This window comes from Labeo rohita, chromosome 24, assembly GCF_022985175.1.
Source record: "Labeo rohita strain BAU-BD-2019 chromosome 24, IGBB_LRoh.1.0, whole genome shotgun sequence".
Classification (NCBI taxonomy): domain Eukaryota; kingdom Metazoa; phylum Chordata; class Actinopteri; order Cypriniformes; family Cyprinidae; genus Labeo; species Labeo rohita.
In genome coordinates this window covers 16,118,223-16,134,121 of record NC_066892.1, presented here as the reverse complement: position 1 = coordinate 16,134,121, position 15,899 = coordinate 16,118,223, and the positions used below count along the sequence as shown (strand labels likewise).

At 33.1% G+C, this 15,899-nt stretch overlaps 1 protein-coding gene across 1 annotated transcript in view; it reads right to left on the bottom strand.

The window, feature by feature from the left end:
- Positions 1–15,899, bottom strand: part of cntnap2a (contactin associated protein 2a) — a 488,873-nt gene that overhangs the window by 241,521 nt on the left and 231,453 nt on the right. Inside the window, exon 4 of the mRNA XM_051098409.1 lies at positions 8,496–8,643. Coding sequence (XP_050954366.1) covers positions 8,496–8,643 — 148 coding nt within the window. The remainder of the gene's footprint in view (positions 1–8,495; positions 8,644–15,899) is intronic.

The following is a 15,899-nucleotide window of genomic DNA, read 5'->3' as shown; positions in this document are numbered from 1 at the left end:
GAAGCCGCAAAATCTGTGATCAGCATGAGAAGGTAATTATAAAGAGATCTACAGCAACCTGAGAACAGGAAAATACAGACGTCATCATGTTCCCTTCCGCCAATAAGATTGAAGTGGCGTGTTTATTCGCTTGTTTTATTGAGAGATTGATTAGCTTTGATTTGAGCTTAATTAAAATGTAAATGATGGTGTTGAATTTGCAGTAGGCTTGTGACTGCAATAACTTTGGACTAAAAAGGGTTCATACGCTGGCCATAAAAGAGTAAATACTAGTTTTATTTAAAAAAAAAAAAAAAAAAAAAAAATTCAAAAAGAAACGCAATATGTGCAGGATATAAAATAATTATGTAAAAATATATATAATATATATGGCTGCTGAAAATTCAGCTTTGCCATCACTGGTATAAAGTACATTTTTAAATATATTAAAATAGAAAATAGTTGTTTTGAAATACAGAAATGTTTTACAATATTCATTCATTTTTACTGTATTATGATCAAATAAATACAGCCTTGGTGAACAGAAGAGATTTCTTTCAAAAATAAAAAAATAAAATCTTCACCCCATTGTTTTGGTTCATGCTGGTCATTACCTAGTGTAAACTGGTTTAAGGCTGGTTTAAGATGGTCATTAGTTGGATTAAGCTGGTTTAAGATGGTTATTTGCAAGTGTAAACTGGTTTAAATGGTCATTAATTGGTTTAAGTGGGTCATTACTTAGTGTAAACTGGTTTAAGGCTGGTTTAAGATGGTCATTAGTTGGATTAAGCTGGTTTAAGATGGTTACTTGCAAGTGTAAACCAGTTTAAGATGGTCATAAACAGTTTCAATATGGTCATTAGTTGGTTTGAGATGGTCATTACTTGGTTTAAGTGGGTCATTACTTAGTGTAAACTGGTTGGGCTGGTTTAAGATGGCATTAGATGGATTAAGATGGTTATTTGCAAATGTAAACTGGTTTAGAACTGGTTTAAGATGGTCATTAGTTGATTTAGGATGGTTATTTGCAAGTGTAAACTGGTTTAAGTTGGTCATTAACAGTTTTAATATGGTCATCATTCAGTTGGTTTAAGATGGTCATTACTTTGTTTAAGAGGGCCATTACCTAGTGTAAACTGGTTTAAGACTGGTTTAAGATGGCCATTAGTTGGATTAAACTGGTTTAAGTGGGTCATTGCCTAGTGTAAACTGGTTTAAGACTGGTTAAGATGGTCATTAGTTGGACTAAACTGGTTTAAGATGGTTACTTGCAAGTGTAAACCAGTTTAAGGTGGTCATAAACAGTTTTAATATGGTCATTAGTTGGTTTGAGATGGTCATTACTTGGTTTAAGTGGGTCATTACCTAGTGTAAACTGGTTTAAGACTGGTTTAAGATGGTGATTAGTTGGTTTATGCTGGTTTAAGATGGTTATTTGCAAGTGTAAACTGGTTTAAGATGGTCATTAATAGTTTTAATATGGTCATTCGTTGGTTTAAGGTGGTCATTACTTGGTTTAAGTGGGTCATTACCTAGTGTAAACTGGTTTAAGGCTGGTTTAAGATGGTCATTTGTTGGACTAAACTGGTGTAAAATGGTAATTTGCTAGTGTAAACATGATGATTAATTATGATTAACCATGATTATTAAATTTGATTAATAAATCGGTTGGTTTAAGAAGGTCATTAATTGGTTTAAAATGGTCATTACTTAGTTCAAGCTGGTAATTACCTTGTACAAGCTGGTTATATAGTGGTTTAAGGTGGTCATTAGCTAGTGTGGGCTGGTATAAGATAGACATTAGCTGGTAAGGTGGTTTTGGCTGGTTATTAGCTGCTATAATATGGTCATTAGCTGGTTAAAGATGGTCATTCGTTGAATTAACTAGTTTAAGGTGGTCATTACCTTGAGTAAGCTGGTTTAGCTGGTTTAAGATTTTCAATAACTGGTGTAAACTGGTTTAAGGTGGTCATTAGCTGGTACAGTCTAGTTATTATTTACTTTAATATGGTCATTAACTGGTTTAAGATGGTCATTACTTGATTCAAGCAGGTTATTACCTAGTATAAGCTGGTTTAAGGTAGTCATTAGCTAGTGTGATCTGGTATAAGGTGGTCATTATCTGGTTTAAGGTAGTCATTAGCTAGTGTGATCTGGTATAAGGTGGTCATTATCTGGTTTAATATGGTCATCAGCTGGTTTAAACTGGCCATTAGCTGGTGTAAGTTGGTTTAAGGTGTTCATTAGCTTGTATGTGCTGGTATAAGGTGGACATTAGCTGGTTTTATCTCGTTATTAGTTGCTATACTATATACATTAGCTGGTTTAAGATGGTCATTAGTTGAATTAAACTGGTTTAAGATTGTTTTTACCTAGAGTAAGCTGGTTTAAGATGCATTAACTGGTTTAAGATGGTCATTAGTTGGTTTAGGAAGGTCTTTAGCTTGTTTATGCTAGTCATTATCTGGTTTAGGATAGTTTGACCCCGCACTTTTGAATGGCATATATTTTTATTTAAATTTAATTAGCATTATGCATATGGCAATTTTAACTTTGGGGTCAGTAAGTTTTATTTATTTATTTTTATTTTTACTTTTTTTTTTTTTTTTTCAAGAAGCACACATTACACTGTTAAAAAAAATGATTGTACTTTTACATTGTTTCAAAAAATTTAAATTAAAAAAAGAAATTCTACTGATTATGTTATGAATGATTATGAACATAACGAAACAATTTATGGTGGGCAGTTCCAGAAAAATAATACATGTGGATTATGTTTCGGGTCTACAGTAAGTCAGCCAGCGAGTAAGATATTTCCATTACTTGACTGGATCGTTCATGCATTGTATGCATTCCTGAGGCATGTAAAATCAATTTGCATTTATCAGCTTTCATTAGCAGTGTAAATTGCGAAATGACGCAACAACTGTAATTGTTCTACATGGACAAAATAGGTGAAAATATGCATTCAATGTAATCTGTCATGTACGCAATCACCAGGGGATGCCTGTAGTATGTAGCGACTACTGAGATCGTGTGTGTGCGTCTGTGTCTAGAGTACGGTCTGCATGTGGAATTAATTCAATTCTCTCCATGCACCCTGCTGGGGACTGATTACTACACTAATGCATGAGTATGTGTGCTGTGTCTGGCTAGTTGCTCTTCCACTCCTCTTGTCTCTCTCTCTCCACTGCCAATCCCCTTCACCTCCATCACGAATGCATTCATCCGTTCTCGCCCGATCAACAAGGTCAGAGCGCTGCATTCATTCTCATTCTGTGCTTCATCTCCACTGCAGGTCTTGCTTATCTAACTCCCATTCTTTCCCTCTATGCTTCCTGAGAAGGGCTATCTCTATTCCTTTACTGCACATCTTATTTATTTTCACTCAACAGTCAGTGCATTTCCGTGTCTGAAGAGAAACTGAGTGGCGGAAAAGGTCCCCAAAAAGTGTTTTTGTACATTTTTAATATTTTCCTGTTTGAAAATTCTGTTTAGGAACACGGTAACTGGATATTAGCTGGTTTCGGATGGCCGTTACTTCATTCAAGCTAGTCATTACCTAGTGTAAGCTGGTTTAAAACTGGTTTAAGATGGTCATTAGTTAGATTTAGAGGGTTTAGAATGGTTATTTGCTAGTGTAAACTGATTTAAGATGGTTTTAAGAAGCTCATTAGCTGGTTTAAGAAGTTCAATCTGGTCTAAGATGATCATTACTTGGTTCAAGCTGGTCATTACCCTAGTGTAAGATGGTTTAAGTTGGTCATTAGCTGGTGTAAGCTGGTTTAAGGTAGTCATTTGCAGGTGTGAGCTGGTATAAGGTATACATTAGCTGTGATATAATTGTTGATATAATATGGTAATTAGCTTCTTCAAGGTGGTCATTAGTTGAATTAAACTGGTTTAAGATGGTCGTAAATTGGTTTAGATCATTAGCTTGTTTAGGCTGGTCATTAACTGATTTAAGATGGTCATTAGCTGTGTACTGTAAGATGGTTAAAGGTGGTTGTTAGCTGGACAAAGGTGCTCATTAGTTGGTGCGAATTTTTTATTTATATGGTTATTAGATGGTTTAAGATGGTCACTAGTTGGATTAAACTAGTTTTAAAGATGGTCATTACATAGAGTAAGATGGTTTAAGATGACCATTAACCGGTTTAAGATGGTCATTAGCTGGTTTAAGTCATTAGTTAGTTAAGGAAGGTAATTAGCCAGATTAAGATGGTCAACAGCTGGTGTAAACTGGTTTAAGGAGAACATTAGCTGGAGCAAGCTAGTAATGGTTGCTTTAATACAGTTAATAGCTAGTTTAAGGTCATTACCTAGAGTAAGCTTTAAGATTTAAGATGGCCATTAACCAATCTAAGACAGTCATTAGTTGGTTTAGGAAGATCATTAGCTTCTTTAAACTGGTCTTTTTAGCTGATATACTGGTCTTTAGCTGATATAGAGTAAGACTGTCATTAGTTGGTGTAAACTGGTTTGTTAGTTGGTGTGAACTGGTTATTAGTTGTTTAAACTCTAATAACCATTCACAGACCAGTAATTTGCTGGTCTAAAATGGTCATTAGTTGGATTAAGATGGTTTAAGATGATCATTACCTAGTGTAAATTGTCTTAAAATGGCCATTAAGAGGTTTAAAATGGGCATTAATTAGGTAATTAGGTAAGAAGGTAACTAGCTTGCTTAATCGGGTCATTAGCTGGTATAAGGTGGTCATTAGCTGTTTTAGCTGGTCATTAGCTGCTGTAAAATGGTTATTAGGTGCTTTAATATGGTCATTAGCTGCATTAAGCTGGCCATTACCTAGAGTAAGCTTGTTTAGGCTGGTCATTAACTGGTTTAGTATGGTCATGTAATACGGTTTAAGGTGGTCATTAGCTGGACTAAGGTGGTCATTAGTTGGTGCAAGCTAGTTATTATTTGCATTTATATGGTCATTAGTTGGTTTGAGATTGTCATTAGTTGGATTAAACAGATTTAAGATGGTCATTACTTACAGTGAGATGGCCATTAACTGGTTTAAATTAGTCATTAGTTTGTTTAAGAAGGTCATTAGCTTGCTTAAGATGGTCATTAGCTGGTTTAGGATGATCATTCATTTGTTTAGGAATTAATTTGCTGGTTTAAGATGGTCAACAACTAGTGTAAGCTGGTTTAAGGAGGACATTAGTTGGTGCAAGCTAGTTAATAGTTCCTTTAATAAAGCCACTAGCTGGTTTTGAGATGGTCATTAGTTGGATTAAGCTGGTTTAAGATGGTCATTACCTAGAGTAAGATTTAAGATGGCGATTAACCGGTCTAAAATGGTCATAAGTTGGTTTAGGAAGGTCATTAAGCTGGCCTTTAACTGATATAAGATGGTCACTAGCTGTTGTAAACTAGTTTGTTAGTTGGTGTGGGCTGGTTATTAGTTGCTTAAACATGATCATTAGCTGGTTTAATATGATCATTAGTTGGATTAAGGTGGTTTAGGATGGTCATTATCTAGAAGTAAGAAGTAAGTTGGTCTGAGATGGCCATTAACAGGTTTAAGATGATCATTGGTTGGTTTAGGAAGGTCATTACCATGTTTAAGATGGTCATTAGCTGGTATAAGCTGGTTGAAGGTGATCTTCAAGATGAGAAGGTTTACGGTGGTTATCAGCTGCTTTAAGATAGACAGACAGTCATCAGTGGGTTCAAGCTAGTCATTACCTACTCTAAAATAGTTTAAACGAATTAATAGCTGGTTCAAGCTGGTCATCATCTGGTGTATACTGGTTTAAGCTGGTCATTAGATGGAGCAAGCTGGTCATTACCTAGTGTAAGCTGATTTAAGATGGATCAGGCTTCTTATGACCAAGATGGTTTCTAGCTGGTTTAAGCTGCTCATTAACTAGTGCATGCTAGTTGGTAGCTGGTGTAAGCTACAGTAGTGATTAACAGGTTTAAGATGGTCACTAACTGTAACGCCAAGCCAGCAGAGGGAGCCCTCACCCCAGGACTGCCTGCATGCTCCCTCTGCTGCTTCTACTGCTACTTCCTGTTTGGCAGTATTTAAGGACTCACCATGTGCTCACACCTTTGCGAAGTATTGCCAGTTAACCTGCCTTACTGAGTGTTGTACATTACTCTGTTGGATTACCTGTTGCTGTTTTGCTTTGTTTATGGATTTCTGAGTTTACGGATCACCCCTGTTTGGATTGTTTGCCTGTGTGGACTGCTTTCAAGGTTTGACCTAATTCTGCCTCTGACTATCGCTCTCTGGACTATCCCTGCTGCTACATTTGTTATATTGGACTGATTCCCCGGTAACTGACCTACTGCCTAGATTAACCTCTCTGCTGCTCGGTTTACGTTTGTGTTGTGTTGCCTATTGGACTGCCTTTCCAGTTTACTGACCCTCTGCCTGTTTCATTATATTCTGCTGCTGTTAATAAACTTCCGCATATGGTTTCAACTTTCGCCTCAGCGTCCACGTTACACTAACTAGTGTTTAGCAGGTAGCTACTTTGTAATAGGTAAGGTCATCAATTTAGCATGCTCATTTAAAATGATAATGAATGTTAAATAACACAATAAACATGAACACATAATTATTTATGACCACCTGACCAATTTCACCACAGGTCTTAATGCAGGTCCAGAAGGTCAACTTGACCAGCTAAAGATCACTATAGAACAGTAAAAAAACAAGCTATCATGTTCCAAAAGACAACTAGCAATTCAATCTGGATTTTTCAGCAGGATGAGAATACTGTGTTTATTTATTCCACCCTATGCCCTCATAAACAAGCATCTGGAGATGGCGGCACGTCTTTATCGGCATCTGTGATCACCTGCACGAGATGATGAAGGAATATGAGCGGTTTCACCAGCAAGGAGCAAATGTGGATGAAACACTTTCTGACAGGAAAATCAGTGCAGCCAAACCCCCCTCTGCTCCACACGAGTAGGAAAACAGCTTGAGGAATGATACGTATCTAAAGCTACCAGGCTTCATTCATACTTGTCATAAACACAAACATTCAGAAGAGCCAGGCATCAGATTTGTTTACACTATCATTATTTCAAAGGAAGTATTAAAATGGGGGAAAAAAAACTCTTTTATGCCGCAGTCTTATCCATCTCAAGGATTTTATTTTTTCCTCAATCAATAAATTAACAAATGAAAATAAGTAAGAATAATGAGAATCATGCTTTGAAAAATAATCATTAGCAAAGATGGTTCTTCTGGTCTGGGGCTAAATGACAGATGATTACATCACTGTAATGAGAGAACTGTAAGACTTTTCAAACCAATTTATGGGGGCGTTAATTGAAATTTGTTATCAAGATCAATTTGGCAACACTTAATATAATGAAAGCGATGAATTTGTCAAGGCTACATTCCATTTCAGAAAACAGAGCATATATTTTGATAGTTCATAGATGTAATTTTTTCGCCTTGCTAGTGAAATTACAATCTAGATTGAAATAAAAACGTAAAAAGAATGCCAATGAACTGAAGCAAGTGGAATAATAACAATGCAATTAATTTAATGACATGACCTACAGGTGGCGCTCACTCTGTGAGCCAAATTCAGATTTCAGGATGTTTTGACCTCACTGGAGACAGCTGCTTCAAAACACATCCACTCATCTGGAAAGCATTTCTGTTTAAATCCATGATGTGCAATGACTGATACCTTTCAAACAAATGAAAATCCACCAAAGCTGTCTCTGTAAAATGATTAAATAAAATAGCTTATCCTGTAACCACATCATCAGTGCCAAAAAAAAAGGTTATGTTTTATATTTAAATTCGGTGTTCAGTAAGTACTTTGTTTTTTTCCATGGTTTTGTGAAGTTGCACCAGAACAACTAACCATGGAAATGAAAACCAGTGTCCAAAATTAAAGCTTTCAATTCAATTTAATTCAATTTGAATAGCACTAGCCAAGCGAAACAACTTTACACATTAAACATAACTATTTTGAAGACCTAGACATTTTTGTTTGTCTCAACTTTGTATTTATCCCAGAACATCACACATAAAAATATTCTGTTTGATTTTACGGCGTACAGTATTGGTTTTCCTCTTAGTTTTAGTAAACAGCAGGGTGCCATACTAGCAGACATCTGTGCAAATCATGAAAAGTTGGATTTGTATGGGATGCATAGCTGACCTTGACTTTCAAAAAAAGTTGTGTCAGCCAATTTCCCTTAATTGTACCAGGATCTTCCCGTATACATATTGCCATCTTGCACTGCATATTAATCACTCTAGTGATGCAAAAAAACTTAGAACCACGTTTCCTAAGCATGAAAAGGAGAAATTAGAAAAAAACTAGAAAAAACAGTCAGTTGTATACTGAGCTTAGCAAATGTTACAACTATGATAATTCTCAGGATACACATAAAAGCAATGCACAGTTTTTATGTTGAAAAAACCAACAGGATTCAGCATCATGTACGTAAATAACTTCCCTTGCTGATATTTACTCTATTAGACAATATTTATGTGAAATGTGACAGTGCAGAGTCTACTTACAGTACGGGCATCCGTAGATCTCGAACCTGAGGCCAATCCGTCCCTCTTCACTCCAGTCTAAAGGAATGATGCGCAAATAACGGGCCACAATCAGGTTTTGCAGGTCATGCCGAACCACACTCTCTGTATTGGAGTTACCTGCAAATGCCTGCAAGACAGATGCAAAATATGTTATTTGACTTGTTTTAAATTAAATTTATGGAAGCCCATTTTCACCACTGAATAAAAAATAAAACAAGGTAATCGCGACTTTTTATCTCACAATTCTAACTTGTTTCTTGCAATTGCGATTCCATATCTGGCAATTCTGACTTTCCTCAGAATTGTGAGATATTAACTTGCTAGAAAGTCAGAACTGCTAGATGTAAACTCACAATTCTGACTTTTTTTTTTCTCAGAACTGTTTTTATCTTGCAATTCTGACTTTTTAACATGCAGTTCTGAATTTTTTCTCAGAATTACAAGTTTAAATTCACAATTCTGACATTTTTTCTCGCAACTGCAATTAATAAAAAGTCAAAATTGCGAGATATAAACTTGCAATTGTGAGAAAGTGAGAATTGCTAGATATCAACTCGCAAGGCTTTAAATCTCACATTTCTGGCTTTTTCTCGTAATTACCAGTTCACATCTTCCAATTCTGACTTTTTTCTCGCAATATCACGCAATTCCGAGAAAAAGTAAAAATTACGAGATATAAACTCACAATTGTGAGTTATAAAGTCAGAATTGCTAGATATAAACGTGCAAGACTGTTTTCTCCCAATTGCAAGCTCACATATCGCAATTCTGACTTTTTTTCTTAGAATTGTGTTTTTTTTACAGAATATCTTGAAATTCTGACTTTATAACATGCAATTGAGTTTATATCAAGCAATTATGACTGTAAAACTCACAATTGCGAGTTTATATTTCAGATTTCTTACTTTATAACTCACAATCTGGACTTTTTCTCAGAATTACGAGTTTAATGATGACTTTTTTCTTGTAATTGTGAGCTTATTTCATGCAATTCCAAGATAAACTGACAATTGTGAGTTATAAAGTCAGAATTGAGAATTAAGATATAAACTCGCAATTGTGAGAAAGTCAGAATTACTAGATAACAAGGCTTTAAATCTCGCAATTTTGGCTTTTTTCTTGCAACTGCAAATTTTTGAGACTTTTTTCTCAGAATCGTGTTTTTTATTTCCGACTTTATAACATGCAGTTGCGACTTTATCTCACAATTCTGACCTCGTAACTCACAATTGCGAGTTTACAGTATATCTCAAAATTCTGAGTTTATATCTTGCAATTTTGCGAATTGTTACTTCTTATCTCACCTTTCTCACAAGTTTATATCTCCCAATTCTGACTTCTCACAACTGCCAGCTCATATCAAGCAATTCTGAAAAAAAAGTCAGAACTGCAAGATGTAAACTCGCAATTCCAAGAAAATCAGTCTGAATTGTGAGATAAAAAGTTGCAGCTACCTTTTATTCAGTGGCAGAAATTGGCTTCCATATAAAACTTAAAAAACACATCTTACACAAATAAAACTCTTTAGCAAGCACTTCAGCATCTACAACCATAAAAACAATAGCAATAATTGTCAGTGTCGTTTCCTCCCTACAGCTTCTTCTGTGAAACAGTCCAGGCAGATTTGTCTTGATCCGGTCTAGTGCGGTTTTGAGAGATCATTATGAAACTCTCTTATGTCCTGTGTCAGAGGCTATAATCACCAGACAAAAAAAACCCTGAAGCGACATGCAGTTGGAATCAAGTTGCACGGCTCTGTGGTTCACGCTGACCCTACGCAGTTTCTCGTGTCACGCAGAGCAAGAAATTGATGCAGTCGGCCATTGAGTGGTGGGGAACTTCAGTCACCAGACAGACCATGTGGGATTGGCGATAAGAAGCTCAAGGCCACCAAACTGGAGTGATGCGGATTACAAAACTTGCACTTCCCCTCTAAGGAAACCACTATTATATGGACTTTATTGTACAACCGGGGATTTCTTGTCAGGAACATGCTGAACATGTCAATATTTGGAGGCTCCATACGGTGGTCTGACTGTAATGTTTGAAGTGCTGATTACTGGGCTCTGTAGTGGCCGACTGGGGAGCGTTCACTTCATTTTTCATTGCAAAGAGAGAAAACCAAGTTGTTGTGAGGCGACAGTGTTTTATAGGTGGACCTTCTGGGCACAATGAGCAGGCTAGTCCACAGAACAGTGGTTTTCATGTTTGGCTCCACTAGGGGGCGCTACAGAAAAACAGTGAGAATATGAAGTATTTTACAATAGCGTTTTAGTGTTTAAAACAGTATTTCTTCCATGAGAACTCTCGGAAGATTTTAGCATGGTAATAGATATGGCAATGTTTAAAGGAGAAGTCCACTTCCAGAACAACAATTCACAAATAATTTACAGTGACAAAGATGTTCATGTCTTTCTGTCTTCAGTCGTAAAGAAATTATGTTTTTTGAGGAAAACATTTCAGGATTTTTCTTTATATAATGGACTTGACTGGTGCTCCGATTTTGAACTTCCAAAATGTAGTTTAAATGCAGCTTCAAAGGGCTCTAAACCATCCCAGCCGAGAAAGAAGGGTCTTATCTAGCGAAACGATCTGTCATTTTTTTCGGAAAATAAAAATGTGTATACTTTTTAAGTACAAAAGCTTGTGTAGCACAGGTTCTGGGATGCGTGTTCATGACGCTACGTACTATTGAATCATGTCGAAAGGTCACGCGCGATGTAGGCAGAACCACAGACCCAGTGTTTACAAAGTGAACGGGCAAAGACTAAGAAAGTGCAAGTAAGTCAAACGCTGTTTACAAACAAAAAGGTGCAACGATGTCGGACGATTCTGAAGTTTTAGGAGAAAATGGAGTTTTTCAATATACTCTACCTTTCTTAGCCGGAGTACACAGATGATGAACTTAGACATGATTCGTAGTAGTGATGGGAAGTTCGGATCATTTTACCGACTCGGACCTTTGAGTCTCGTTCAGCAAAATGAACGAATCTTTTTTTGAGTCATTTCGTTCATTTTAGCAAAATAGAATTAAAATGTTAAGTTTTACTTCCCTAACACATCTACTGCTTACACAAACGTTAATCACACTACAAACAAGGCAAAACTATAATGCTATAAGAAACAGAAAAGATTAATTCATTGTTTACCTGAGTCTTTAGTCTACAATTAGCTCACGACACCTCTTATCTGACAAGTTTTCGGGTTTGAGTCGTTCGTTCATCACGTGACAGAACCATAAGATGAATGAACGACTCAAAAAAGGTGAACTAATTCCAGTACAGAACCTAAGTACAGAATCACTCCCCGAGACGACTCAGTCTTCCCGAATCACATTAAAGATTCACTAAAAAAAAAAAAAAAAAACCATCACTAATTCGTAGCATCATGAATTTTTTGACAAAGAACAGCATTTCTTCAAAATAAAAATCTTAAATAAAAGACTTTGCTGGCACTTTTGATCAACTTGCTGTGTCCTTGCTGAATAAAAGTATTAATATCTTATTTATTTTATTTTATTATGTCAATTATTATATAGTTTTTTTTATGTTTTTAAAATAAATCCAATTAGAGAACAGGTGTTTTAAATTACAATAATATTTCACTATTTTATTTTTTACATTTTTATTTAATTTTTTGTTTGTTTGTTTGTTTGATAAAGTTCAAAAGAACAGTATTTATTTATTTATTTATTTTTTTTTTGTAATATTATAAAACTTTTTACTGACACTTTTGATCAATTTAATGTGTCCTTGCTGAATAAAAGTATGAATATCTTCTTTTATTTTTCAGTGTTTTTTTAAATTACATTTTAAAATACATTCAAACAGAGAACAGGTGTTTTAATTTATAATGATATTTCATTATTTTACTGTTTTTAATTGTATTTATTTATTCATTTATTTTTTGAATAAAGTTCAAAAGAACAGCGTTTATTTGAAATAAAAATCTTTTGTAATATTATAAAACACTTTACTTACACTTTGCTGAATAAACGTATTAATATCTTATTGATCTTATTTTATTTTCTAATATGTTTTTTAAATTACATTTTAAAATATATTCAAATTAGAGAACAGGTGTTTTAAATTATAATAATATTTCACTAATTTACTTTTAAAATTTTTATTTAATTTATTTTTATAAAGTTCAAAAGAACAGCATTTATTTTAAATAAAAATCTTTTGTAATATTATAAAAATATTATAAATATCACTATTTACTATTTTACTGTTTTTAATTGCATTTATTTACTTTATTTATTTTTGAATAAAGTTCGAAAGAACAGCATTTTGAAATAAAATCTTTTGCAATATTATAAAACTCTTTACTGACCAATTTACTGATTATTTTAATGTGTCTTTGCTGAATGAAAGTATTAATATCTTATTGTTCTTATTTTATTTTTTAATGTGTTTTTTAATTACATTTTAAAATATATTCAAATGAGAGAACAGGTGTTTTAAATTATAATAATATTTCACTATTTTACTGTTTCTAATTGTACTTATTTATTTATTTATTTACTTACTGAATAAAGTTTAAAAGAACAGCATTTATTTGAAATAAAAATCTTTTGTAATATTATAAAACTCTTTCCTGACACTTTTGATCAATTTAATGTGTCCTTGCTGAATAAAATTTTGAATTGAATTTTATTTTTTAATCTGTTTTTTAAATGACATTTTAAAATATATTCAAATTAGAGAACAGGTGTTTTAAATTATAATAATATTTCACTAATTTACTTTTTTAATTTTTATTTAATTTATTTTCATAAAGTTCAAAAGAACAACATTTATTTCAAATAAAAATCTTTTGTAATATTATAAAACTCTTTACTGACACTTTTGATCAATTTAATGTGTGTTTCCTGAATAAAAGTATGAATATCTTATTTATCTTATTTATTTTGTTGTTTTGTTTTTCAATGTGTTTTTTTATTACATTTTTAAATATATTTAAATTACAGAACAGGTGTTTTAAACTGTAATAGTATTTCACAGTATTACTGTTTTTAATTAATGTCATTTATTTATTCTTATATCAATTAAATTCAGGATTGGTGAACAAAAAAAAAAAACACTTCTTTCAAAAACATAAAAACATCTTAATTATTCAAAATGTTTGACAGGGAGCAGTTCAAGAATAGTCCACCCTAATAATGTAACGATAGCTCTTACATTACATTTCGTTGGCCTCACAGGCAAAAATAAATAAATAAATAGGAACTTATATCTAAAATATCCACTGACCTATTTTTACTTCCATTGTGTTTTGAAAAGCTGATTAATCCGCATAAATCTGCATTACTTCAGCTGACAAAATCCAAGCTAAAAGTTCTGCCTTCATGACCAGAATGACTCAATTCTGTCGCTGTTAATTCCAGATCCAGACCTTAAACAGTCAGCGAGTGTGTAATTAGTTAGCCAAATGTGAAGCCACCCTGAGAGCTTTGCCGCCTGGCATGTTGTTTAATCAAGCACCTTCACAAAGGCCCGACGGAGATAGAGGCTGTCTTTCATTAGTGGAGAGTCCGGGTTTAGGCAGGAAGCCAGCTGTAACTATCATAAGCGGCACATTCACTGGTTTCCCATGGTATAATTAAAGTTGCTTTTACTTATTTTGTGGCAAAGCTCCTGGGTCTCTTCTTTCTTTAACAGCTTTGAACAGCCATCCTGTCTTCACACATTTCTCACTCTGAGAATAGCAGAAAGACACTGTTCTGAACTTTTCCGCAGCTGAAATAAAAGTCACCGGTCTAGAAAACAAACATGCTGGCATCATTACAACAGCAAATTAAGTGAGGCGTACAAAAAAAAAACAAATTGACCTTAAAACAATCCATCAGCCATGCAAGCGCTCTAACCATTGTAACACGAGTAAAACATGTTGATGATTGTTCAAGATGGATTTTCTTCAGATGTATGCGTTAGGTTTGCGTGGGAGTCTTTATGTACCAGTTTTACATCCTTCTTTCATGACAGTTTAATATATAGCTGTGAAATAATGGCGGATTTGTGGACGGCTGCCAGAGAAAACATTAAAGTCGTGCGGTTGTTGTCACTGCTGTTTTATGTCGCCGTTCTTTTGTTATGTCCAGAAATCTATTGATTTTGTAATATTTTACTTTAAGAGTACAGGGAACCAGGAAATCTTTTCTGCTAACCTTTCCTATTGAAAATCATCGGAACAATCCATTAAAACTAAGTACATGACCAAAGCAATATGAGAAGGTCCTAAATCAAAATTATAGTGAATCACGCAGCTGTCACACATTGTGATCTAACACATTAATCTGTTTGAAGTTCATATGACATTTTAAATGACTAATTATTATGCAAATACAGGTGCAGACTTTGTTGGGGTTTCAACTGATAAATTAAGTTCTGTAATATTTTATATATGTTAGCTGCTGATTTTATCTTGCAGCCATACATTTAAAAAAAATCTGCAAATATGCATATAAATTAATAATAATAATAATATTAATAAAATGTAAAAAAAAAAATAAAAATAAAACAAAAGTAAATAATAATAATAATAATAATATTAATTTACTGTTCTTCTAATCTATTCTTATTAGCCAATTTGCCTTTAGTAAATTTATATATCATTATTATTTGTATTATAATATTCTTGTGCACAAAGCATTTCATTTTAATTTGTAGTAAATTAAATAGTTTTATTCATTATTATTAAAAATTATATTTATCTGTGTAAAGCATTTAATTTTAATTTATTAAACAGTTCAATACATATTTTATAATAATGATTATATTAATAATAATAATAATTTACTATTTTTATTAGCCCATTTGGGTTTACCAAAATGTTATATCATCAATATTATTATTATCATCATTATTAATATTTTTGTGCACAAAGCATTTCATTTTATTTTGTAGTAAATTCAATTTTTTTATATATTAGTATTATCAATATTATTATATGATTTTTTTTTTCTGTGTAAAGAATAACATTTTAATTTATTATGTAGTAAATTAAATACTTTTATGTATTTTTTTATTATTATTATTATTATTAGTAGTAGTAGTAGTAATAGTAGTAGTAGTAGTAGTAGTATTGTTGATATTATTATTATTATTATTATTAGTAGTAGTAGTAGTAGTAGTAGTAGTAGTAGTATTAGTATTATTATTTACCATTCTTTTTAGCTCTTTTGGCTTTAGTAAAATTCATCAGAAATCATCGTCATCAATATTATTATCATCATCATCATCATCATCATTATTTGCATTATATTATTTTTGTGGACAAAGCATTACATGGTAATTTGTAGTAAATTAAATAGTTTTATATAATAATAATAATAATGATAAGAATTATTATTATTATTATTATTATTATTATTATTATTAT